This window comes from Coregonus lavaretus (genome assembly GCF_964263955.1).
Source record: "Coregonus lavaretus genome assembly, chromosome: 14".
NCBI lineage: Eukaryota > Metazoa > Chordata > Actinopteri > Salmoniformes > Salmonidae > Coregonus > Coregonus lavaretus.
In genome coordinates this window covers 42,705,730-42,733,531 of record NC_140001.1, presented here as the reverse complement: position 1 = coordinate 42,733,531, position 27,802 = coordinate 42,705,730, and the positions used below count along the sequence as shown (strand labels likewise).

At 44.6% G+C, this 27,802-nt stretch overlaps 1 protein-coding gene across 1 annotated transcript; it reads right to left on the bottom strand.

The window, feature by feature from the left end:
* Positions 1-13: 13 nt before the first annotated feature.
* scarf2 (scavenger receptor class F, member 2) lies at positions 14-26,796 on the bottom strand. The gene is made up of 11 exons (XM_084177369.1): positions 26,672-26,796; positions 23,840-23,898; positions 23,321-23,422; positions 22,658-23,177; positions 18,401-18,619; positions 17,784-17,912; positions 15,058-15,161; positions 12,685-12,799; positions 11,995-12,119; positions 6,759-6,920; positions 14-1,335 (listed from the first exon to the last, which is right to left on the bottom strand). Exons 1-11 carry the CDS (start codon positions 26,779-26,781, stop codon positions 38-40), a joined length of 2,943 nt encoding a protein of 980 aa, XP_084033495.1. The 5' UTR covers positions 26,782-26,796; the 3' UTR covers positions 14-37.
* Positions 26,797-27,802: the final 1,006 nt, after the last annotated feature.

Genomic DNA, 27,802 nt, shown 5'->3' with positions numbered 1-27,802 from the left:
AACATCCTGGTCAATAGGTCTTGGAGTAAAAAATTGTCTATTTGATTATCTGCGGTGGCATAATTGCTGTCTTTGTCGGTGTCTTAGTTTCCAGAGTAGTATCCAAAGTCCCGTCCTTGCCTTTCTTTCTGGGAGGCTTTTTGATGGGGGTCTTCTTTGGCATGACGTCCCCTGCACCACCACCACCACCACCACCCTCTCCCACCCTGGAGCCATTCAAGTCCTGCTTCTCCGGGCTCTTAGGGGCGACCTCCGGGGTGGCTGGGTCCGTTGTGGGGACCCCCACACCCACCGTCTTCTGGAGGCTGGTGGTGGTTGGCAGCAGAGGCTTGTTGGAGCCCTGGTGGCCTGGGGTGGGCGGAGTGGTCCGCTTCGCCTTCTGCGGAGGAGTGGGCTTCTCCCGGTCTCCTCGGTCCCGGAAGGCTGGGGTGGACAGGCCGTTGGTCTTTACCAGGCCAGTGCCCTCATTCCGGTTGATGCTCTGCGTCTTCTCCTTGAGCTGGGCGGCCAGGAGTGTGGCGGCCTCTGAGTTCATGTGTGGGTGGATCACTTTGGGGCTCTTGGGCGGTTCCTTAGGGGTTCCCACAGCGGCTGCCTTCTCGGCCGCCTTCTTGTCAGAGTTGGAGTTGTGGAAGTTACCGATCTTCTTGAGAGCGTTCTGCACCACTCCATTTATGTGCTCCATGTGGTTAATGTCCTCCCCGGACCTTCCCAGCCGATGGGCCTTGTGTTTACTGGGGGAACCATTGACCTCCGTCCCCTTCCCCTCCTGGTTCCTCTTCTCCTTGGACGTCTCCTTCAGCCTCTGCCTCTCTTCGCTCTTGGCTGAGCTGTCGCTGGAGCTCCTGGTTGTCCTCTCCTTGGGCACTGTCAGCCCCTTACCCCCCTGGTTCAGCTGCTCCACCTGGGGCGTGGTACCCCCGGTGTTCCCATGAATCCACGACACCTTGGGTTTGGTGGAAGGGTCTGGCGGGCGTGGTTTGGTGGTGGTAGTGGCCTTCCCTCCCGGGGATGGTGGCTTGCCGTTACCTTTGACCTCTATTGTAACTGTGCTGCCACCCCCATCCTCTTCATCCTTGGAGTTCTTGGAGAGGCGTGCAATGCGGGCGTAGAGGGCCCCGATGGCCGACTCAGAGCCGCTGGTGGAGCCCTCGCTGTCTGAGGACTTGAGCAGGGGTGCTTCGCTCCCGTCCCCAGCCTGGGGCTTGGGGGTGGTGGTGTTGGTAGCGCTGGTGTCTTTCAGAGAGGTGTACTCCCCTGCATCGTCCTCACTGGGGGCAGCTGCTGCAGATGGCTTCTCAGCTGCTGGCTTCTCCTTACTCTCATTCAGCGACTCTATGGGACAGTAAGACAGATCGTTGATGAGAGACAGGTTTAGTTTGGATGGTACTGTTCTCAGATGTTTTATTCAAGACCAGTGGTGTAGTGGAGGGTATACGCAGGTATACGCCGTATATACCCACTTATTTCTCAATGGGCATTGCGTATACTCACTTCTTACGTATACGTATCAAAGTAGTGATAGTGGAGGTATACGCCGGATCAATTAATAGGGCTGATGGAACGGATCGGAATGTTTAGCTTCAAATGTTGATACACTATTATTTCTTCACATTTTAGGCGCAGCAATGTACACATGTCAGTAGGCCAATGCGTGAATGTTCCAAAATGCAATATGAGGGGAAAAAAACTTTCTAAATTGCACATTGCACATGCAAGCGGTTTCATGGAACGAGATGGAAATATCCGTTAGAAAGAGGGGAGATTTAAAGATGCAACAACTATCATGGGTTGCTAATATGATTAGGATAATGCCTTTGGCTGCTAGATAGTGAAAGAAAGTTGAAAGAAAACCAATAGAACAGGAGAACGCATATGAGTAAGTCTTTATAAAAAATAATTGCCTCCACGTTTCTATGGTGGGATTTTGGCTATAGGCTACTTTGAAGCAAGGTAAGAAATGGCTCATAATATGAAGCATAACGTCCAGGTTTCATACAATTAAGGAACAGGAAAAATATAGGGATGGTAATGATAGTCCTAACCTCCTTCTGGTAGATGGAAAGGCTTTCCCCAAAACCTTCTATATTAAATGTTAACTGGGTTCAATTCTCGGGCCGACTCAATTCTCTGTGTATATCAATGATGTCGCTCTTGCTGCTGGTGACTCTCAGATCCACGTCTACGCAGACGACACCATTTTGTCTACATCTGGCCCTTCATTGGACACTGTGTTAACAAACCTCCAAATGAGCTTCAATGCCATACAACACTCCTTCAGTAGCCTCCAACTGCTCTTAAACGCTAGTAAAACTAAATGCATGCTCTTCAATCAGACGCTGCTTGCACCCGCCCGCCCGACTAGAATCACTACTCTCGGCGGGTCTGACTTAGAATATGTGGACAACTACAAATACCTAGGTATCTAGTTAGACCGTAAACTCTCCTTCCAGACTCACATTAAGCATCTCCAATCCAAAGTAAAATCTAGAATCGGCTTCCTATTTCGCAACAAAGCCTCCTTCACTCATGCTGCCAAACATGCCCTCGTAAAACGGACTATCCTACCGATCCTTGACTTCGGCGATGTCATTTACAAAATAGCCTCCAACACTCTACTCAGCAAATTGGATGTAGTCTATCACAGTGCCATCCGTTTTGTAACCAAAGCCCCATATACTACCCACCATTGTGACCTGTACGCTCTCGTTGGCTGGCCCTCACTACATATTCGTTGCCAATCCCACTGGCTCCAGGTCATCTATAAATCTCTGCTAGGCAAATCCCTGCCTTATCTTAGCTCATTGGTCACCATAGCAACACCCACCCGTAGTATGCGCTCCAGCAGGTATATCTCACTGGTCATCCCCAAAGCCAACACCTCCTTTGGCCGCCATTCCTTCCAGTTCTCTTGTGCTAATGACATTTACATTTACATTTACGTCATTTAGCAGACGCTCTTATCCAGAGCGACTTACAAATAGGACTGGAACGAACTGCAAAAACTCTGAAGCTGGAGACTCTTATCTCCCTCACTAACTTTAAGCATCAGTTGTCAGAGCAGCGTACTGATCACTGCACCAGTACACAGCCCATTCTGTAATTAGCCCACCCAACTACCTCATCCCCATATTGTTATTTATTTTGCTCATTTGCACCCCAGTATCTCTATTTGCACATCATCTTCTGCACATATATCACTCCAGTGTTAATACTACATTGTAATTATTTTGCACTATGGCCTATTTAACTTACTACATGTGCACACACTGTATATAGATTTTCAATTGTATTATTGACTGTAAGTTTTGTTTATCCCATGTGTAACTCTGTGGTGTTGTTGTTTTTATCGCACTGCTTTGCTTTATCTTGGCCAGGTCGCAGTTGTAAATGAGAACTTGTTCTCAACTGGCTTACCTGGTTAAATAAAGGTGAAATAAAAATAGCTACAAAGTAGCCCACGCCTACCTGTCAGAATGATATCATGATGATTATTTGCATCAATCCAGTGGCCATTTCTTTTGCAAACTCCATATCATGTGCTACAGAAACACAGCTAATCAAACAATAGTGCTAGGTGCCTGCACACTTGAATTAAAGGTTAACTTCTATAAAAAATAACAATTTCTTTGATTTTCCCAGACCTCAAAATGGTCTCCTGATGTGCAATGTCATGGACTTAGAACATAACATTTTGTTGTTTTTCTGTAAAAGAAAACGAAAACCTGAAACAATTGGGGAAAATCTAAAACCTGTGAATTTCTGACTCAGTTTATCTGTTTCAATAGTTTTAGCCTACTGCAGAGTACAGCTTGGGTTGGCCTGACTGTGAAATATCAATATGGAATAAATCATTTTAGGTCATTCAGATTGTCTGTCACTGTTTCTCATAGAAATTTTCACGCGGGGCGCCATTTGGAAAAATGTAGGCAAAATTTGAATATATACACTTGAATATACACCACTACATCCACTGTTCAAGATGCTATATATCCATTGTTTAGCTGGAATGGAATGTTCATATTCTGTATATTTGACTGAGATCTGTGGTTGTCTCACCTAGCTATCTTTACATGAATACATTTGCTGTAAGTCGCTCTGGATAAGAGCATCTGCGAAACGACAAAAATGTCAAATGTAAATGTTTTACATACAGATCTCATATTACTGTATTGAATTATAAAAAATAAAAAAAGTGTTTTAATATTGAAGTCACAAATGTATAATTTGTACATTTATTTATTAGAAATGTAGTTATTTGTTACATTTGACTGTGTAAAACCTAGCAGTACTACTTATTTCTCTGAAAGTGAGGCGGATATTTAGCATTTAGCAAAAAAACATGATTATTTGTCTCTCTGAAATTAAACCATCAAGTAATAGATTTTAAACAAATACAGTGGGGAGAACAAGTATTTGATACACTGCCGATTTTGCAGGTTTTCCTACTTACAAACATGTAGAGGTCTGTCATGTTTATCATAGGTACACTTCAACTGTGAGAGACGGAATCTAAAACAAAAACCCAGAAAATCACATTGTATGATTTTTAAGTAATTAATTTGCATTTTATTGCATGAGATAAGTATTTGATCACCTACCAACCAGTAAGAATTCCGGCTCTCACAGACCTGTTAGTTTTTCTTTAAGAAGCCCTCCTGTTCTCCACTCATTACCTGTATTAACTGCACCTGTTTGAACTTGTTTACTGTATAAAAGACACCTGTCCACACACTCAATCGTACAGACTCCAACCTCTCCACAATGGCCAAGACCACAGAGCTGTGTAAGGACATCAGGGATACAATTGTAGACCTGCACAAGGCTGGGATGGGCTACAGGACAATAGGCAAACAGCTTGGTGAGAAGGCAACAACTGTTGGCGCAATTATTAGAAAATGGAAGAAGTTCTAGATGACGGTCAATCACCCTCGGTCTGGGGCTCTCACCTCGTGGGGCATCAATGAGCATGAGGAAGGTGAAGGATCAGCCCAGAACTACACGGCAGGACCTGGTCAATGACCTGAAGAGAGCTGGGACCACAGTCTCAAAGAAAACCATTAGTAACACACTACGCCGTCATGGATTAAAATCCTGCAGCGCACGCAAGGTCCCCCTGCTCAAGCCAGCGCATGTCCAGGCCCGTCTGAAGTTTGCCAATGACAATCTGGATGATCCTGAGGTGGAATGGGAGAAGGTCATGTTGTCTGATGAGACAAAAATAGTGCTTTTTGGTCTAAACTCCACTCGCTGTGTTTGGAGGAAGAAGAAGGATGAGTACAACCCCAAGAACACTATCCCAACCGTGAAGCATGGAGGTGGAAACATCATTCTTTGGGGAAGCTTTTCTGCAAAGGGGACAGGACGACTGCACCGTATTGAGGGGAGGATGGATGGGGCCATGTATCGCGAGATCTTGGCCAACAACCTCCTTCCCTCAGTAAGAGCATTGAAGATGGGTCGTGGCTGGGTCTTCCAGCATGACAATGACCCGAAACACACAGCCAGGGCAACTAAGGAGTGGCTCCTAAGAAGCATCCCAAGGTCCTGGAGTGGCCTAGCCAGTCTCCAGACATGAACCCAATAGAACATCTTTGGAGGGAGCAGAAAGTCCGTATTGCCCAGCGACAGCCCCGAAACTGGAAGGATCTGGAGAAGGTCTGTATGGAGGAGTGGGCCAAAATCCCTGCTGCAGTGTGTGCAAACCTGGTCAAGACCTACAGGAAACCTATGATCTCTGTAATTGCAAACAAAGGTTTCTGTACCAAATATTAAGTTCTGCTTTTCTGATGTATCAAATACTTATGTCATGCAATAAAATGCAAATTAATTACTTAAAAATCATACAATGTGATTTTCTGGATTTTTGTTTTAGATTCCGTCTCTCACAGTTGAAGTGTACCTATGATAAAAATTACAGACCTCTACATGCTTTGTAAGTAGGAAAACCTGCAAAATCGGCAGTGTATCAAATACTTGTTCTCCCCACTGTACATATCTGTCATTGCCATGATTAGATAGTGGAAAAACACAGCAATCTCTTTCATAATTTCTTTAAACATTGAAAGCTAATTTACCAACGTTTCTGAAAATGGATATATAGCGGTTTTTAATGAAACTCTTCATATACAGTATTAGTGCATCATCAGGGATAAAGCATGCATATGTGAGGCATGTTTACATTATTTACAATGAGTGTACATCATATTTATCTTCTTGAATAATATAAATAAATATTGAGACCTCCAAAAACAATAAACTAACTGGGAGTCTAAGCTAAAAGAAAGATAAACTGAAGGCCATGATGCTTTCCACCAAACTACAAGGAGTGATTCATGAATTGGATGACTTTACCATTATATTTCCTGTTTATGGTTTCACATCAACACAAGGGACAGGGCTCGATGGCACACGATAAGGATAACTAACTATCCTATCTCTCTAATTAGCTTTGCAGAAGTGTGTGACTCAGTGCTCAGTCATCCTAGGACATATTCTTCCTTTCCACTTTGTGACAAACAAATCCCACTCCAAGTGTGTGTTCAAACATTTGTGTGTGAACGTGTGTGTGTGCATGCATCCGTACGTGCCTGGATGTGTTTATTTGTGGAGTAGCTGTGGCTAATCACGGTATTTATTGTTCTTTCCTGATGACTCACCTTCATGGGGCACACATTGTTTAGACAGGTCTGTCGTCCTTGTGTCCGTCTGTGCGTCTCTCTCTGTGTGTGTGTGTGTGTGTGTGTGTAACGACTTACCTTCATGGGGTACACAGTATACGGGGCCATCATCGCTGGGTTCCTCCTCGAAGGAATCGAAGGACTCCTGGGACGACCAGGAGGAGGGGCAGGGCTGCTCGACGACAGAGGGGGGCTCGATGAAGCTGCAGTTGAATGTGTTCTCAGGGTCGTGGTGGGCTACTGGGGGACAGGGAGAGAAAACAAACACAGAGAAGCAGGGGTCAGAGAGAAGTAGATTGACAGGACTACCTTACAAGAACAACAGATCGAGAGACACTGATTCCACAAGATGTTGTGGTGTGTGTTGATGTTGTAAGGGAGTCTGGCTTGAACTAGCTAGAGTGTTTCAATAGTGTTCATAAACTTTTCATGTTGATTTGTTGTTGGTATTTTGTGACAATCTGCGTGATTCTACATTCCTTGAACAAACTGCTATTTACTGAGAAATAAGTTCAAGTTTTCCTTTAGTTATCATTGCAATAGACAGAGAATGCTCCATTTCCTAAATGTAGGTAATTTCCCTCCCTCCATGCCTCCCTCCCTCCATGCCTCCCTCCCTCCTCCCTCCCTCCCTGCCTCCCTCCCTCCTTGCATCCCTTCCTCCTCTTTAGATGTTGATGTATTCTGCTGACCCTTCAGTCTGGGGACAGCTGTGTTCGTGTGGGATGTCTGTGGTTCCTCTTCTCCTTTCCCCAACTGGCTGTAGACTGACTGTGTTTGTGTGTATGTGTGTGTGTGTGTGTGTGTGTGTGTGTGTGTGTGTGTGTGTGTGTGTGTGTGTGTGTGTGTGTGTGTGTGTGTGTGTGTGTGTGTGTGTGTGTGTGTGTGTGTGTGTGACTGGGCGTTAACTGGACACTAACCACATCAGATATGTCAATTTACACCCTCCCCCCTCCACTCGATGACACATGAGCCCATCCGTTTGTTCTCCGCTAACGCTAAGCTAAAACTAAACCCTCTCTTGGCTGGAAGTTCCCCTCCAACTACACTGAGTCTCTATGTATTCAACATGATTTATTTGACCATTTTAAACACAATTCAGCCACACAAGTGGATTTACTGCATTTAAAATCATCGAGGATATATCTAAAAAGTTTTACAACGTATTTCCATTGTGGTCCTTATTGTGTTATGAGTTTATGGTATGAACGTTGTGGCATGGAAGTCATCTCCCAAACTGTAAAACAACTGACCTCTGCTAACACCAACACAAGCAGGTGTGGTACAGCTACAGTTAAATGAGTACCAGGAGATGTGTAAATGCAAGAGCAGCATTATTGTACTATTCTCACAGCGCTTGTTAACTAAGCCTTGGGGTGGGGTGGGGTGGGGGGTTCTCCTAAGCTAACATATGGCATTGTTTTAAGATGGTCATACCATGGATCATTTAGCTTTTAGATTTTTGAATTTTAGGACCCCTGTAGGTATCAGATGAGCATTTTTTATTATTTGATCAAATAAAAATATAGAATTGGGCCTGCTATACCCCATAGAAACACATTGAATAACACATTCATAAATGGTCAAACAGACAGTTCAAAAATGTATCATTAGGAATTAGATTTTGAAGTGTCTGTCCTATATCTAGGAGATATACGAAATCTCTGGATTTGTATATATTTTTTACACATATTTAGCCCCTTTTTTTTGGGGGGGGGGGGGCACAAAACTACTTCATTAATTGTTTTAACCAGTACGGGGTTTCCTTCAGTCCTGTGAGTCTCATCTTTCCATATCAGTCTGTAGCCCAAACGGTTCGGATGCTACGGACAAAATTTGACACATCGGCGGTACCAACTTCAGACAAGTCCTATGGGGCTTGTGGATGTCATAGAGCAAAATGGAGCACACCATCATGTTCGTGAGAGTCTCTTCTTTCCATATTAGTTTGTAGGCCAAACTGTTCTGACGTTTTTTTTTTATTTTGTTAATTAGATTGACGCAAGGGGACTTTCTATGTTGGTGGGAATTTCCACTGAAAATGGTGGGTACTATGAGGATGTCCTTCATACTGCAGAGTCAATCTCAACACTTCTAATATTGTTCCTGTCATTATATCTGGTAATATCCCAATATTGTTCAGATATTGTTCAAATTCTACATAATACCGCCATGGTGATGGGATTAAATGGAGGAAATTGACTTGATGTAGATTAGTTGGACTGTAGCAATGGCAGCCGTTACAAACAATATAATATAAACAGTGCCCACCCAAATATTTATCCACGGACACAGAAAAAAAAGGCTTTTCTTCCAGCTGATAAATATTTTGCTCAAATTCAATAAAGGAGATACATAAATAAATACACCAGACTTTCTGTTTGGACGGTTTGCACTTTATGACTATTGTAACAGCCCTGCTGTGCTAGAGTATAATGGACAGACGACTCCAATGCCAAGGAGGTACAATAGCAGAATGTCCCAGTTGACTTAACCAATGTCTGTGCTAGACTATATTATTCAAGACTGATGCAGTGTCCAATAGGGCCTACTGTAAGTAACCTCAATTGACCAACTAACCAACTGGCTCTTAATTCCATTCATTCTCTTTCATGCTTCACTGAACAACTGCTGTGGTTGAATGTTCACACCAGACTAAAAGTCTGGAGCCGGATGGATTCTTCAGGGAGAGACAGGACAGCACTGAAAGACCAAAGCTCAGCCTACACAGAGTCCATTGGACAACTGTGCATTTCTTGACGAGCTCCAGCTGTACAGGCCTATCATAGCTGCCTGTGAGGCCAGCTACCCTGGAGCAGGTGGTCCCGCTCCACATCACTTTTCACAGGGAAGCATTCGGACATGCAACTGCATCCCAAATAGCACCCTATCCCCTATATCCCCCAGAGCCCTGGTCAAAATTAGTGCACTGTACAGTATAGGGAATAGGGTGCCATTTGTGACACACACGCACACACAGAGGGCTACGGAATGGAAATGGGGGAAGGCAGCCAGCAGAGCGTGAGATAGCTAACTATAGTGTAGGGCGTGGAATAAATATGCTTAGAATGGAATGACAAACTATAAGCAGTGTGGAGGTTTTAGTACAGGATGGGGGATGGGGGGAACGTTTACGTATGAAGGAGCGGAGGAGCTATACGAGCTATGCAAAAGACAGAGCAAATGTTTTCTTCCTCCCTCCTCCCCCTCTTCCTCCCTCCTCTTCCTCCCCTATTTCATCTTTCCTTTTGTCTTGCCACATCTGTTGTAGTATGTTGACCCCAGTGTGGGTAAATCATAGGTCTGACACAGGCTGGGGTAAATTTGGCCACTTCCTGTTTCGAGTCCAGTGGGCCTCCTGTGGAATGTTGAAGGGACTGACGGCGCCCCAGGGAGGGTAGAGTTTCAAAACGCTGGCAGGCAGGCCACGCTTCTGTGGGCAGGCAATGAGGAAAGCAAAGCAGAGCAGAGCGATGGAGGGAGGGAGGGAGGGGGAGAGAGAGAGAGAGAGAGAGAGAGAGAGAGAGAGAGAGAGAGAGAGAGAGAGAGAGAGAGAGAGAGACAGAGACAGAGAGACAGAGAGACAGAGAGAGAGAGAGAGAGAGAGAGAGAGAGAGAGAGAGAGAGAGAGAGAGAGAGAAGCTGACCAGTTTATCTCTCCTTATGAACAAGAGAGTCTATAACACTGGTAGAAGGACTGTAAAGTATATTCTTACATTTAGTCGTTTTATAGCAGTGTGTTGTCATGTATTGTTGAATGTGAGGGAGGAAAACTTAGAGAGAATTGGTTTTGGTTTGAACCAAAAACTCTATTCTACTCTCTCCAAATTCCCAAAGTGGTAGTTTGTTCTCCTTGATTTGCTTGATTGCAATCCAGACATCGCACGATATGCTTTGTGCACAAAATAATGAAAGGGCTTGTTTGTTTGAAAGGAGGTCATACGCATAGACTTTTAACAAAATGCCATTTCTGTAGCCTCTGGCGGATTGTTTATAAGTTACAGTAAACTTTGAGGGTGTTTGTGAAAAATGATCTTAATGTCCCATGACACTGGATGACAAAGACAATACTGTTCCAGTGTGTGTTTCTACGCAGGCACAATGAATACAGCTGCTAGCTGAAATAATCAGCTAAAGAAGTGGAGAAGCACATGCTACTCATCGTGAAAGAGGAGAGAAACAAGGTCACCGCTTTTTAACTCCTTCCCCATCACCGGTCTTAAATTATTGCTTTTAAAAGTGTCATATTGCACTGAAGAGCAACTTAGGGTAACTACAATATATCCCACAAATAGGGCATTTCTCCATTCCAAAATATAGTCAGAACCCTGTCAGAGCTCTTCCATCCATGCATTCAGAACCAGTCTAGAGAGCCATGATTCAATTGAACTCCTACATTGCAGAGCCAAAGCAGAACGGCACAGAACGTGGCCGTGTCTGGAATGTCTAGAGATTCCAGAAGGCATCTGGGTAGACAAAAGAGAGTTATTCAGTATGTAGGCTATGTGTAATGTCCTTTAAGCTGACTTGAGATGGGTCCTGACAGACAATCCTATCCCAGACCACGAGACCTTCCTCCACCTCCCTCTCTCCCTCCCTCCACATAGACATACAGGAGCTACTCTCCCTCCTCTCCTCTCCATGTTGACACAAACAGAGTAGCCTTTGATAAAGTATCACTCAACACCACTCAGACCTCCCGAGCACCACACCACTACACTGACCCTTTCTTTCTTAATAACAGCGCCTTCAGCCCAGCAGAGGAGGAACTCAACTCACTTTCTTAGGAAGGAGGGAAAAAAGAGAGGGCCCGTTTAGGGTTGTAATAACATGAACACATGGTATTTAAGGGTGCCAAGAATAATAAGCCCTGCAACCAGTGCATTCCTCTCAGATGAAACCCCATACCCATTTGGCAGTCGCAGTACACTTTTCAACCCTATTCATTGTCTGAAAACCACTCCACAGAGAGTCGCAGAGCGAGGTATTACAGAGCAAAGGTAAAATGAAAATGCTCTCTCCCTCTTGCTGAAGAGTTAAAGAGGCTTGCAATGACTATGACACAGAAACTATGGGATCATCCAGAGACACATGGAGCATATACACAAACAAACAAGACAGTATCGTATTGAAGAAAGTGGCTGTAGACGCATCCCGAATGGCACCTTCTATTCCCTATAGAGTAAACTACTTTGAACCAGGGCCCATAGGGCTCTGGTCAAAAGTAGTGCATTATTTAGGGAATAGGATGCCATTTAGGATGCAGATTCTGTCTTGGCATGGTTGCCTATGGGGAGGAGGGATTGGGGCTTACCGACTACTTTGGGCAGCTTCTGTCGTCTCAGTGGGATCCGGGGGAGTTTGGTGCTGATTCGGCTGAATCTTCCACATAGGATCCGCTTGGCTTTTTTGCTGTTGGTAGAGTTGTCTTGGTCAGGACTGAGGGAAAGAGGGAGGGGTGACGCCATGGAAAACAAATTAATTACTAAACACCACAAATCGATTCAAATGTGGGTGATGTTCATCTGTATTGACACACTTGCAGTACAAGCAACATCTCATGGACCACATGAAGAAAAAGACCACACACAATATCATACTGACCCATTTTTGATTTGGCTACAAATGACATACTATGCAGAGCCTGCAGTTCTTCCTTACCACGTGAACTAACCAGGAAATACTTAAGGCCCTTATTGTAACTTATAACAAGGACCCAGAGTCTTTCCTGATCAGTCTTTCCTCCAGGCCCTAACTTGACTGTATGTACAGTTGTAATGTAATACTATATATTGTCACTGTCAAAAGAAAAACCTTGTAGATCCATTTTTGCCATTTTTATTTTATTCCGACAGTGACAATATAAGATACAAGGGCAAAAAACTATTTCAAAGGATGGAGCCATCTGCATGAGCTATTTTAGCAAGGAAGGCAAACGGCCCACTCTTCCTTTCCAACCCATCCCCATCCCTCGCTCTACACCAGGCCCGTGTCTGTCACTCACTTGTGGTCATCTTTATTTCGGCAGAGGCAGCAGCAGCAAAGCAGCGAGAGGAGGACAATGAGCAGAAAAGAGACCAGGGTTCCTGCTGCGATCACGCCCATCCGCTGGTTGGGCTCTGAAAAAGCAGACAGACACAAGCAGGGATTTTTGGGTGTGCCAGACTGCCAGTGCCAACCAGAGCCATTTGTATAATATATCTGGTGTAAACTAACGTTACTCTCTGTCAGAACTACCTGAACTCCCAGAATCAGAACTCTGGAGCTGAAATTCAATCTGTCGTGCACTGTGTTGACCCTCCACACTGTGGAAATACTGTAGGCCTATCATTTGTACCATTAAGTGGGCATTGAAGAGATAGAGGTATCCAAATTATAGACAATGTGAAACAGACTAATTGACTTCCATGAAACAGCCTTCTTCTATTAAATCGCCACCTGCTTTATCTATCTCCTGTTGTGGATTCTACTTCTGAAATGTCTGTCAAACCCCATCTTTTCACTTTTCAATTTTTTACATTTACATTTACGTCATTTAGCAGACGCTCTTATCCAGAGCGACTTACAAATTGGTGCATTCACCTTATAGCCAGTGGGATAACCACTTTACAATGTTTTCTTTTTTTTTTTTGGGGGGGGGGGGGGGGGGGGGGGTAGAAGGATTACTTTATCCTATCCCAGGTATTCCTTAAAGAGGTGGGGTTTCAAATGTCTCCGGAAGGTGGTGAGTGACTCCGCTGTCCTGGCGTCGTGAGGGAGCTTGTTCCACCATTGGGGTGCCAGAGCAGCAAACCGTTTTGACTGGGCTGAGCGGGAACTGTGCTTCCGCAGAGGTAGGGGAGCCAGCAGGCCAGAGGTGGATGAACGCAATGCCCTCGTTTGGGTGTAGGGACTGATCAGAGCCTGAAGGTACGGAGGTGCCATTCCCCTCACAGCTCCGTAGGCAAGCACCATGGTCTTGTAGCAGATGCGAGCTTCAACTGGAAGCCAGTGGAGTGTGCGGAGGAGCGGGGTGACGTGAGAGAACTTGGGAAGGTTGAACACCAGACGGGCTGCGGCATTCTATCACTGCTCTACTACACTCCCTATACCGCCATAATTCATTGATGATTTATTAGCACCCCTCCCTTTCTAAGCTGGATACACTTAAACAGAATAGCAGTCCGTCTGTTGCATAAGCATCTCTTAGGGTGTGACCGAAATGGCACACTATCCCCTACATAGTGCGCTATACTGTTAACCATAGCCCTATGGGCCCTAATCAAAAGCAGTGCACTGCATACGGAATAGGATGCCATTTCAGACCCTTCATCTCAACAGTACACATACACTGTGCAGCCAGATGACACCATAAGTGAGATAACCTATAAGTTAGCATATAGATAAATACTGCTGGCCCCTGGCCCTCTACGCCCCTCCGCTGTCATAGAGGCTGTGGATGAATGAAAGTATGGCCTGGGTGTGGCGTGTAAGGCCTCTGTGTTCACAGCTGGAAAAAGGAAGAAACTGGCCTGGCAGAACCCAAAGGCCTGACCTGGTGACATCATCACTGCTTCCTAACATGTCCATTTGGTAACCCTGTTTCCTCAAGCTGCTCTCCTCCCCCCATTCCATCTCTTTTCTTCCTCCAGCTCTCTCTTCCTCTTCCTCTTTCTCTCTCTCTCCAGCGGGACAGGAAGAGGGCCAACAAACACAGACGAAAAAAAGACACCAGGCAGTCTGGAAACACCATTAGGCTCCCTCCATGTTAACTCTACTACATTGACCTGAATAGACATGTGTGCTAGTGCTCATTGTCTCCCCCATAGGGCTCTGGTCAAAAGTAGTACACTATATAGGGAAAAGGGTGCCATTTAGGATGAACATTGTCTCCGTCCAACTCACAGACATTCTATACATGAGGCGCGTCACCGCTATCAACTGGCTATTTAGACAAACAGTTCAAGCAAGGGGTTTGGGACCTTCATGTGCAGTGCACACATTTGATATGTTCCCTATGGTTTCGTGTGTTTTCTTTATGTCCTGCCTTTCTTTCCAAAATATAAAAACTTCTTTATCACTAGAAGCACCAGGGTTTGACGCCCCACATACTCTGCTAAGAACGCCTTTTTTACATCTACATTTTAGGTCTTGCAGCATGGCTACCTTCAAAAACAGTGACCTAACATTCTCCCAGATCTGTAAAAGTGAATGAGGTAATAAAGAGAGTGGTTCCCTTACGTAGGTTGCAGAGTGTGTGTGTGTCTCTCTGTCTCTCTGTGTCTCTCTCTGTGTGTGTGTGTGTGTGTGTGTGTGTGTGTGTGTGTGTGTGTGTGTGTGTGTGTGTGTGCGTGCACATGTGTGTGACTAAGGAAAGAGAGTGGGTTGGTTTCCTTACCTAGGTTGCAGGTCCCAGACATTGGGTTGCAGTTCTTGTCGTGACAGGAGCAGGTCTGGGCACAGTTCACTCCATACTGACCCATCTGACACGTCATATTGCAGCTACAAGATAGAGAAGACACAAACAACTTAGTTACTGTGTCCATGTGAGACACATACAATGAAATAGACAGTGGCACAGGGATTCAAAGACAGTAAAAAATAAAATATAATAACAATATGATACTGACTACTTCCCTGTACTGACTGAATAAGCAATGAGTACAGCCAGGTGTTTTTCCTGAACATGTGACCTGACCAGAGATATGCTAGAGGTCTACGGGTCTAAAGTGTTTCCTGCTCTGGTCATGTAGACAGGAAACTCTAGGCGTGAAGCACGGATGAGTGGAAAAAAACAGCAGAGAGAAAACATGTCATGTTGGACACTCTCTCTGGCAGTGAAGCATCCTTAGAGGAGGAAGGGGAGGACCATCCTCAGTGAATTTGATAAAAATACAAATAGTGAAACATTAAAAAAGTTATTATTTTTAGATAGAATTATAATAAATATATTCACGTCACCAAATAATTGACTTAACACACTGTTTTGCAATGAAGGTCTACAGTAGCCTCAGCAACGCTCTGTAGGGTGGCACCATGGTGTAGCCGGAGGACAGCTAGTTTCCGTCCTCCTCTGGATACATTGACTTCAATACAAAACCTAGGAGGCTTGTGGTTCTCACCCCGTTCCATAGACTTACACAGTAATTATGAAAACTTCCGGAGGACATCCTCCAACCTATCAGAGCTCTTGCAGCATGAACTGACATACTGTCCACCCAATCAAAGGATCAGAGATTGAATCTGGTACTGAAAGCATAAGCTACAGCTAGCTAGCACTGCAGTGCATAAAATGTGGTGAGTAGTTGACTTAAAGAGAGAGAAAGGAGAAAGACAATAGTTGAACAGTTTTGAACAAATCAATTTCTTCAAAAATGAAGGAGAAGCAAGAGAGAGAGAGAGTGAGAGAGAGAGCTAGCTATATTTCATATTTTTTTCACTTACTTAGCTAGTGAAATACAGCTAGCCTACTCAAACACCTGGCTCAAACAGAGAGGGATGATATGTTACCTAGCTGGCTATGGCTATCCAACACTGGAACTCTTCCAAGTCAAGGTAAGCTTTTGGTTTTATTAATTTATTGCCACCGGGGCCCGCCGGTGTAACTGGTAAACTGCTTGCTAACTGTACACTGTACTGCATGATTGTAGCGGGTTTACTAACGCGTTATTTCTAGTAGCTATGTTGACTTGACGGTAGCTAATATGGTGACAACGATGTAGGCTGTGTGTAGCGGTTAGCTGTTATGATATGAAAGTTTGGCTTGTAACGTTTTTTTTGCCTGGTCACAGACAGTTAATGTGTTGTGCACTGAAGTCCACAAGTGAAGGGAAAAGGTGACAGGAGGAGAGGGCGTAGATGCGAGAAGGAATAATCCAAAGATCAAAGGGATCATGCTGTTTTATGTGACTGCTATGAAAGTGAAGTGTGTTTGCATGTGAACAGGGGTGTATTCATTCCACCGATTCTGTTGAAAAACGTTTCTTAAACGGAAACAAACGGAATGAAAAGGGAATAAACATACCTGAATTTGTCCAATAGAAATTCTAGTTTGCAAGTGTTTGACTAATGATTACACCCTAGATCAGCTAGTTGCAAGCAAGACTGTGCAAAGCGGTATTGAATGTGTCAATGTCTGTCACCTTGCTTACTAAAATTTCTCTCAACCTGTACTCCTACATTGTAAACTTTCATTCATAGGCTAGGTTGTAGCAACCTCATGATGGGTATAGGGAAAATTTGAGTATCATTTAGTAGCCTAAACCTATTGATGTTACAAACGAGGGCACTACGTTCATCCACCTCTGGCCTGCTAGCCCCCCTACCGCTATGGAAGCACAGTTCCCGCTCAGCCCAGTCAAAGCTATTCGCTGCTCTGGCACCCCAATGGTGGAACAAGCTCCCCCACGACGCCAGGACAGCGGAGTCACTGACCACTTTCCGGAGACACTTGAAACCCTACCTCTTTAAGGAATACCTGGAATAGTATAACAGTAATCATTCTACCCCCCCCCTCCACCATCCCCCCATAAAAATAAAAAAATAAAAGGAGTGGTTGTCCCACTGGCTATCATAAGTTGAATGCACCAATTTGTAAGTCGCTCTGGATAAGAGCGTCTGCTAAATGACGTAAATGTAAATGTAATTGAGCTGGGTGAATGGAATATGAATGACAGTCATCAAATATGCTATAATAGAAATAAGGCCAAGCTCATTAAATAAAATATCGTCCTCCCTCATCTTAAATGGCACCGACCGCCATTGCTCTCTGGGTTTTGTAGCTGTGAAGGGAAGCGTAAACATGAAGATGTTTTTGTGAGAGGTCTGACTCACTAGGTCCCGTAAAATCCAGGGTCACACAGGCACTCTCCGGTAGCAATGTGACAGACGCCGCTAAAACAGTATAATGTAGTAGCCTAAACCTATCAATGTTACATTGAACTGGGTGAATGGAATATGAATGACAGTCATCCAATATGATGCAATAGAAATAAGGCCATGTTCATTAAAAAAAAGATTGTCCTCCCTCATCTTAAATGACACCAACTGCCATTGCTCTCTGTGTTTTGTAGCGGTGAAGGGAAGCGTAAACATTAAAATGTTTTGGTGAGAGGTCTGACTCACTAGGTCCCGTAAAATCCCGGCTCACACAGGCACTCTCCGGTAGCAATGTGACAAATGCCGTTAAAACAGTGGCTGCAGTCATTCTCACAGTTATCCCCATAAGTCCCGTTGGGACAGCGCACTTCACACCTACCGACCAGGGAGACAAAACAGGAAGGAATGTTGTGATTATGGTCATTGTCACATCAGCTGTGAATCATGTCTCAGAAACATTAGCACAACATGAAAGCCTGTGTCAGTACAAGTACAAGTTCAAGTATTTGAAATAGTCATTGTAATGCAGTACCTATGTAAATTACACGTTGACGTGCTGAAAAGTAGACAACAATTAAAACTTTCTCTAGCTTTGTATTCAAGTGTATATTAGCATAACTGTAAGTCTTTGTTTGAAGTTATGTTTTCAAGTGTTTTAAATTGTACTAGAGCAGGGCTGTTCAATGTCGGTCCTGGAGGGGCCAAAACACTCCTAGTTTTCATCCTCTCCTTTGAATCTGGGACTGATTCAGACCTGGGACACCAGCTGAGTGCAATAAACTACCAGGTAGAAACAAAAACCAGAAGTGTTTATGTGTGTGTATGTGTGTTTGTGTTTCCATTCCATGTGTGTGTTCTCTCACCTGTCCCCGATCCAGCCGGGGTTGCAGTGAGAGCACTTTCCGTCGATGCGGTTGCAGAAGTGGCCGTCTTTACACGGGGGACACACGTCCAGGCAGTTCTCTCCGAAGAAGCCTGGCAGGCACATCTGATCACACTTGGTCCCGTTCCAGCCCCTCTCACAGGTCACACACCTCCCCTCTGTTATCTTACAGGGCTGCTGGCCTTTACAGTGGCCACACCTGGGGACATGGAGGGAGAGAGGGCATCAGGATGGTGGTTGAGACATTTGCTTACAAAATGGCCCCATATTAACATCATATTCCCTATGGTGCACTACCTTTGGCCTGACCTATTGACACCAAGACTATTTAGTAACATTGTTATAGCGAATATTCGTGTTGTTATCTCCATAGTTTAGCGGGCCCTGTATATACATTTCCAGGAACCTGTAGAAATGTTACACCTCCATACTGCCTTTTCAAATAAAATAAAATAAAATAAAATACAATTTTATTGGCCACATGCGCCGAATACAACAGGTGCAGACATTACAGTGAAATGCTTACTTACATCCCTTAACCAACAGTGCATTTATTTTTAACAAAAAAGTAAAAATAAAACAACAACAAAAAAAGTGTTGAGAAAAAAAAGCAGAAGTAAAATAAAATAACAGTAGGGAGGCTATATATACAGGGGGGTACCGGTGCAGAGTCAATGTGCGGGGGCACCGGCTAGTTGAGGTAGTTGAAGTAATATGTACATGTGGGTAGAGTTAAAGTGACTATGCATAAATAATTAACAGAGTAGCAGCAGCGTAAAAGGATGGGGTGGGGGGGCAGTGCAAATAGTCTGGGTAGCCATGATTAGCTGTTCAGGAGTCTTATGGCTTGGGGGTAGAAGCTGTTGAGAAGTCTTTTGGACCTAGACTTGGCACTCCGGTACCGCTTGCCATGCGGTAGCAGAGAGAACAGTCTATGACTAGGGTGGCTGGAGTCTTTGACAATTTTGAGGGCCTTCCTCTGACACCGCCTGGTATAGAGGTCCTGGATGGCAGGAAGCTTGGCCCCAGTGATGTACTGGGCCGTACGCACTACCCTCTGTAGTGCCTTGCGGTCGGAGGCCAAGCAGTTGCCATACCAGGCGGTGATGCAACCAGTCAGGATGCTCTCGATGGTGCAGCTGTAGAATTTTTTGAGGATCTGAGGATCCATGCCAAATCTTTTCAGTCTCCTGAGGGGGAATAGGCTTTGTCGTGCCCTCTTCATGACTGTCTTGGTGTGTTTGGACCATGATAGTTCGTTGGTGATGTGGACACCAAGGAACTTGAAGCTCTCAACCTGTTCCACTACAGCCCCGTCGATGAGAATGGGGGCGTGCTCAGTCCTCTTTTTTTTCCTGTAGTCCACAATCATCTCCTTTGTCTTGGTCACGTTGAGGGAGAGGTTGTTATCCTGGCACCACACGGCCAGGTCTCTGACCTCCTCCCTATAGGCTGTCTCATCGTTGTCGGTGATCAGGCCTACCACTGTTGTGTCGTCAACAATCTTAATGATGGTGTTGGAGTCGTGCCTGGCCATGCAGTCATGGGTGAACAGGGAGTACAGGAGGGGACTGAGCACGCACCCCTGAGGGGCCCCCGTGTTGAGGATCAGTGTGGCAGATGTGTTGTTACATTTTACATTTACATTTTAGTCATTTAGCAGACGCTCTTATCCAGAGCGACTTACAGTTAGTGAATACATATATATATATATATATAGATATATTTTTATACTGGCCCCCCGTGGGAATCGAACCCACAACCCTGGCGTTGCAAACGCCATGCTCGATCAACTGAGCTACATCCCTGCCGGCCATTCCCTCCCCTACCCTGGACGACGCTGGGCCAATTGTGCGCCGCCCATGAGTCTCCCGGTCGCGGCCGGCTGCGACAGAGCCTGGATTCGAACCAGGATCTCTAGTGGCACAGTTAGCACTGCGATGCAGTGCCTTAGACCACTGCGCCACTCAGGAGTACTTGTTACCTACCCTTACCACCTGGGGGCGGCCCGTCAGGAAGTCCAGGATCCAGTTGCAGAGGGAGGTGTTTAGTCCCAGGATCCTTAGCTTAGTGATGAGCTTAGAGGGCACTATGGTGTTGAACGCTGAGCTGTAGTCAATGAATAGCATTCTCACGTAGGTGTTCCTCTTGTCCAGGTGGGAAAGGGCAGTGTGGAGTGCAATAGAGATTGCATCATCTGTGGATCTTTTGGGGCGGTATGCAAATTGGAGTGGGTCTAGGGTTTCTGGGATAATGCTATTGATGTGAGCCATGACCAGCCTTTCAAAGCACTTCATGGCTACAGACGTCAGTGCTACGGGTCGGTAGTCATTTAGGCAGGTTATCTTAGAGTCCTTGGGCACGGGGACTATGGTGGTCTGCTTGAAACATGTTGGTATTACAGACTCAGTCAGGGACATGTTGAAAATGTCTTTGAAGACACTTGCCAGTTGGTCAGCACATGCTCGGAGTACACGTCCTGGTAATCCGTCTGGCCCTGCGGCCTTGTGAATGTTGACCTGCTTAAAAGTCTTACTCACATCGGCTACGGAGAGCGTGATCACATAGTCATCCGGAACAGCTGGTGCTCTCATGCATGCTTCAGTGTTGCTTGCCTCGAAGCGAGCATAGAAGTGGTTTAGCTCGTCTGGAAGTCTTGTGTCACTGGGCAGCTCGCGGCTGTGCTTCCCTTTGTAGTCTGTAATAGTTTTCAAGCCCTGCTAAATCCGACGAGCGTCAGAGCCAGTTTAGTACGATTCAATCTTAGTCCTGTATTGACTCTTTGCCTGTTTGATGGTTCGTCCGAGGGCATAGCGGGATTTCTTATAAGCGTCCGGGTTAGAGTCCCGCTCCTTGAAAGCGGCAGCTCTACCCTTTAGCTCAGTGCGGATGTTTCCTGTAATCCATGGCTTCTGGTTGGGGTATGTACGTACAGTCACTGTGGGGACGACATCATCAATGCACTTATTGATGAAGCCAGTGACTGATGTGGTGTACTCCTCAATGCTATCTGAAGAATCCCGGAACATGTTCCAGTCTGTGCTAGCAAAACAGTCCTGTAGCTTAGCATCTGCGTCATCTGACCACTTTTTTATTAACCGAGTCACTGGTGCTTCCTGCTTTAGTTTTTGCTTATAAGCAGGAATCAGGAGGATAGAGTTATGGTCAGATTTGCCAAATGGAGGACGAGGGAGAGCTTTGTATGCGTCTCTGTGTGTGGAGTAAAGGTGGTCTAGAGTTTTTTTTCCTCTGGTTGCACATTTAACATGCTGGTAGAAATTAGGTAGAACGGATTTAAGTTTCCCTGCATTAAAGTCCCCGGCCACTAGGAGTGCTGCATCTGGATGAGCGTTTTCCTGTTGATTTATGGCCTTATACAGCTCATTCAGTGCAATCTTAATGCCAGCATTGGTTTGTGGTGGTAAATAGACACCTATGAAAAATATAGATGAAAACTCTCTTGGTAAATAGTGTGGTCTACAGCTTATCATAAGATACTCTACCTCAGGCGAGCAAAACCTCGAGACTTCTTTTCTTATAACATCTACGACATAGAGGTCAGAGAAGTGTGGGAAAGTGGCTATGTAGCAGCTCATGTATAACATGAGTTCTGCAGACTTTGAGCAAGGTAAATCACTTAACCTGAATGGCTTCAGCATATTGGATGATTATTATGAGATAATGTGAATACCAATTCCACAATATCGCCCTAATACACTATCATGTTTAAAGTAACTGTCCAGTGAAAATCTCAATTTCAAAAGTTTATATTCTGTTAACTCATACACAAATAATGCTGTTGACTCTTTCTATACTAGCACAAATCATTTTTTTGACAGGTATACGCCCACACCATTCTGTTGTTGGGGTACGCCCACACCATTCCAACGCAGAAAAGCTGATTTTAAAATACTTAATTAATATTTCACTCATATTGTAATTATTTCTAGGTCACATTTTATAGAAATCTGTAAACACTACACATTTATTTTAAGATATGTTAAGGGTTATCAGCTGGAGCGTATGTCAAATCATATTTCCAATCAAAACTCCAAAACCACAATATAATACGTATCAGGGAAAATACATTAACATTAAGATCCTTGGAAAAAATTAAGAGAAAGCCCTGTTCATAAGGCTCCTTGGCTTTTCAGTTTCCCAGCTGCTACACTATCATGAAAAATGTCTTATGTTCGGTTATAATAACACAGAGTCATGTTCTCCAGTGGTTCCTCACCTGTTCCTGCAGTTCTGTCCGTAGAACCCTGCGGGACACGGTTCCCTGCAGAACTTCCCTCGGTACCCCGGTGTGCAGGTACACGAGCCGTCCGCCTGGTTGCACTTCCCATGGATACACTGACAATATCTCTCGCACCGCTGGCCCCACAGTCTCTCCCGGCACTGGCAACGACCCGTGAACTGCTCACATGGCGAGTTATTACAGTTACACTGGATGGCACAATTCCTCCCTGTCCAGCCTGGACTACAGTTACACCTTCCTGTGTTCTGGTCACACACAGAGTTGAGACTGCAGTAGCAGTTGTTTGCACACTGAGGGCCCCAGAAGCCATATTGGCAAGTGCATGTGCCCGTGTCCTGGTCACATTTGCCCTTCTGGCAGAGGCAGGGCTTCTCGCAGATGGGCCCCCAGCGGTTGGGGTTGCACGTGCACTTGCCCGTCACGTCGTCACACTGGCCGTTGGGAAAGCATTGGCACTTGCCCTTGCAGTCGGGGCCCCAGAACTGGGTGGGGCACTCTGGGAAAGGAGGGATGAAGTGGTGGATATTATGGTGAGAACATCACAAACATTTCTTTGATGCCTTATATCTAGGTGAATATGTCCTTTCTGATGGTTTAGGACAAGACGTTTGAGATGTGTCCGAAAAACAAGGTGCTTACTTGTATCACAACTGGCTCCGAAGTATCCATGGCGACAGCGGCATTCGTTGGGCCTGACGCACACCTCATCTTCCTTACAGGTGAAGTTACCTTCACAGAGAGCTAGGGGGAGGATGTACTGAATCACTACAGGTCCACATATTAAACATTGAGGGCTGGTTTCCCCGACCCGAGAATCTCCATTGAAATAATTGTTTAGTCCAGGACTAGGCTTAATCTCTGTCCAGGAAACAGGCCCTAAGTGATATATATATATATATTCTTTTTACCTTTATTTAACTAGGCAAGTCAGTTAAGAACAAATTCTTATTTACAATGACGGCCTACACCGGACGACGCTGGGCCAATTGTGCGCCGCCCTATGGGACTCTCAATCACGGCCAGTTGTGATACAGCCTGGAATCGAACCAGGGGATCTGAGATGCAGTGCCTTAGACCACTGCGCCACTCGGGAGCCCAAGATATAAACATGTAGATATTGAAATACTATGCTATGATGTTGATATGCTGTATACATACGTGTCAAACATTCCTCTCCTATCTGCCCCCACCCGCTGCAGCACACAAAGCCTGGTGACCTGAAAGAGAGGAGAAGAAATACGAGATTGTCAGAGAGGAAGAAGATAAGCAAGAAAACGTAAACACACACTGGAGCATAACAACACGCCACCGCCCTGCACAACCACTACTATCCTTTCATCTCCTCAGTCCTCACACTTCTCCATCATGTGGCAAACGCTGAATCCTCTAATCGTCTGCGCAGCATTTGTTCTTTCTTTCTCCATATGCTTTCCATGTGCAAAGAAATGGGTAAATATGAATAACACACTTCTCTCATAAACATCCCTTTCTGCAGCGCGCCTTCAACCCCGACCTCTCCTGCCCGGTCTGTCAGCAGTCAACAGTCAGAACAATAGTAGCCTCTGAAGTGCTAACCCAGGGAGAATATAGAGGAGCAACTCTAGCAATAGCTAGCTAGCTACAACCACGGTTCAAAAAGTATTTGTTTTCTTTCAAATACTTTGAACGTGTGATTGAACCTTCCAGGCATGCCTGGAGGGTGATGTTTTGCACTTTTGGGACTATCCCATTGATCCAGTGTGTCAGTCAGTCTCAATCAAGCACAGCTTTGGTATCAGAAAGAAAACAAATACTGTTTAAAGATGACCCCACGTCTAGCCAGGAAGGAGTGAGGAGTGTGTTTAGAGAGGCAGTCTTTGGCGGTCTAGCTTGAAGCAACGATAGATCCCCTCCGCACTGCTCTCCTCTCCGCTCTGCTCTGTCAGGAAAGGACAGATGCTTCTCTTCTTCCTCCCACACCACTGACCTCCCAGAGCCCCCCGCCACACTTTTACTTCCTCTAAAGTGTTGGGGCGGCATTCTCCCTTCAGTCAGGGCGCGCGAGCGCGCATGCACGTACACGTGCACACAGACACACACATGCGCTGTTTTTCCCCTCTAAAACCTGCCATGTGTTAAAAACACTATCTCAGCCTCTCTGTTTTGTCTCAGAGCTGGGTCTGTCACACAGAGGAAGAGTCTGAGGGATACTGGTCTTATTTAGGCCTACTATTCTGGATTAGGTCTAAAAACGCAAGAATGAGCTAATGCATGGATAAAAAGCTGTGTGGGTTCATTTATAGCTGACAAGAAGCTGTTTGTACAGTATTAATCAAATCTCCTTTCAGTGAAGTGTTTCCAAGGTGGCCAGCGGTATCTGTGATTTTAGATGACCCCATCTGACCTTTGACACACAGCTCAATCCATCACAGCTCTGGAAAAGACACATTATGTTCATTGTGTAACAAATGTGACGTTTTGACATAAAGCAGGACTCACATTGGTCTCTCATGATCAAAGCAGGTCCCACATTTGTCTTTCGTTACTCAAATTAGCCTAAACTTTTTCGCCCACAGTATTGTTACATTTGGCACTTCTAAGGGTGTTCTAGTACTGAACACCTCATTCAATAACATAATATTTGTTTCTCGACACTGTCAAAATCAGATAGCAGCTTTTCCCCATTTTTATGGGTTTTCTTTGCAATTCTCACTTTCCCATGGTACTTTATGATGCATTGAATACTGACAAACAATGATGTGTGAACCAATGTTGTTAACGTTGTCAATGACCCCACTACAGTCAGCGAGCTGATTTAGTAACACGAGGACACAGATAGGAAGTGCTGAGCAGCAATGATAAAAAAACAACTACTTCCCTCAATTCTTCCTGTGAGCAGTGAACCCAGTTAAGAGATTAAACAAAATGCACAAATGAAATAAAATGATAGGGGTGGTGCACAGCAAAAAAGCAATCATGCAAGCATGTAAAAACACGAAGAATAGGGTTGTGATAGAGACGTTAAATTGAGAGTGGGGCCAGCGGTGAACTTGTGTGATTGTGTTGAAGATAAAAGGGTTGAGAATAGTTTACAGTAAGCACTAAAACTCATCAGGGATGCTAAATGTTAAAGTAATGACCTTCATACCAACTATAGACACTTTGGCAACAACTTTGACAACAACTTTGACAACAAAGGAACATGTTTTGCCCATGAGGCACTGCAAATGCTCACCATTGTCTATTGAGTCATATTCTAACAGGTAAGGATAGGCCCAGGTGTCTTCTTGTAATGACATTTAAACGTGTATAAGACCACAGAAGGGCTATGACCTCTATTATGGAATGCCAAAATATCAACAGATCCCACAGACTCTGGTCCTACACCCGACCCTCCTTTGACATGTGGTTTTCAGTCCCCCTCCACAACCACCGCCCACCCCCACCCCCCACACATACACATGTTCTGAATCTGATAAATAAAAACATTGGGACACCAAGCTGTCTATACGTTCAGTCTAGAACTTTCCTTTGTTTTTTGCAGCTGCAGCCATACAATTTTGTGTGGTTATTTTCAGTCATATAGCTGATGCCACGACTTCAAGCCAGTGTCACTAAATATATAGCGCCTGGAAGCGCCCCCTATGTGAAATTATAGAACATTACGCATGGTTCCAGATGTAGGTAGCATTTGGATGGCTGCTCCTCAGATGGACTCCTCCTTGTGTAAGGAGACTGCATTTGAAAATAAATATGACTAACTAGCTTACGCAATATCGAAAATGAACTATTTTAGGTAGTGAAGGGCAAAATAAACCTTCATACCCGAGTCTAAAACAGACTTTTGCAATGTGAGCAGTCAATAATCAAAGCACAATAGTTCAGAATTTGACCTGAATAATAAACAAGTAGCTTAGTAGTTGCATTGCATGGAGAGCGATAGAAGCAGGCAACTCCTTCTTTTATCGACAGAAGCACGTTATTCCGCGTCCGCAGTGCAGCTATACTTACCCTGGCAATTTGCATACATTCCTGCCTTTGGGATTGAGTTCTTGGCTAAAACTCGATGAAAAAAAGGAACAAACCACCACAACAACTTCAAAAATGATCTTCAATTCCATTTTACAAGAAACAGCATCCTTCTAGATGCCTCTTTCTCTCCGCATTCCCCCTCTCCAGAAAACTGCAATTGCTCCTATTATTCTGCTCTCCAGGGTTTCGTTTATAATCCACGGCGGTAAACGTTTTTTTTGTTGTTGTTATTGTGGGAACTTCAGAAGCTTTATCCAAGTATTCGAGGTATGATCCAGGTTCCAGTTGGGGAGAAAAGGCTTACCACTGCGCCATCTACGCCATCGACGTACCCAAAAGTTGAAAGAATGTGTAGCGACACCAAACCACACAGAGCACAGTTCCAAAGAAGTTATAAAACCCAAACTTGAACACGCAATTCGATCTCCTCGAATGATGACTTTCCTTCATTGCTGACTTGTAATAGTAAACCATTCATTATTCCATACATTTTCAGAAGAATAAAGAAGAATGAAAGAGGCATCAGGAAAGTAGCAGAATCCAAAAGGCATCCTCCACCGACAATAAAAGCAGCCGCTTATTGCCACCAACCATAACTTGGCCACAAATCTTATGTTTTGTGCCCAGTGCTATGGAATAGGTCAAAACAAAAGAGTAGAAAAACTAAATCTTTCAACTTGCGAGGCAAAGACTCCTTCTTTTTTTCTTTTTTAAATCAAATATTAATAACGTTTTATTGTCTTCTCTTTCACTTGCGCTCTCAGGAGTGACGGGGGGCAGGCAATTCCTGATTTGTTACTCTAGCCTTGCCTGCAGTTAGTTACACAGAGTCAAGCGAGCATACTTTTCGTGCGCAACAGTTGATTTCTTTTCAGAGAAAATAAGCCATAAGCAACACACAAAAGTGGGTGTGCCACATGGGGACAATATGATATAGGCCTAGGTTCTTCAATGACAACCTTTCCTCAAAATATAAACTATAATACATAGGCCTACTTATAATAATAATAATAATAATAATAATAATAATAATAACAATAATAATAATAATAATAATAATAATAATAATAATAATAATAGGGTGAGTATTGGTAAAGTAGGGCACTTTCT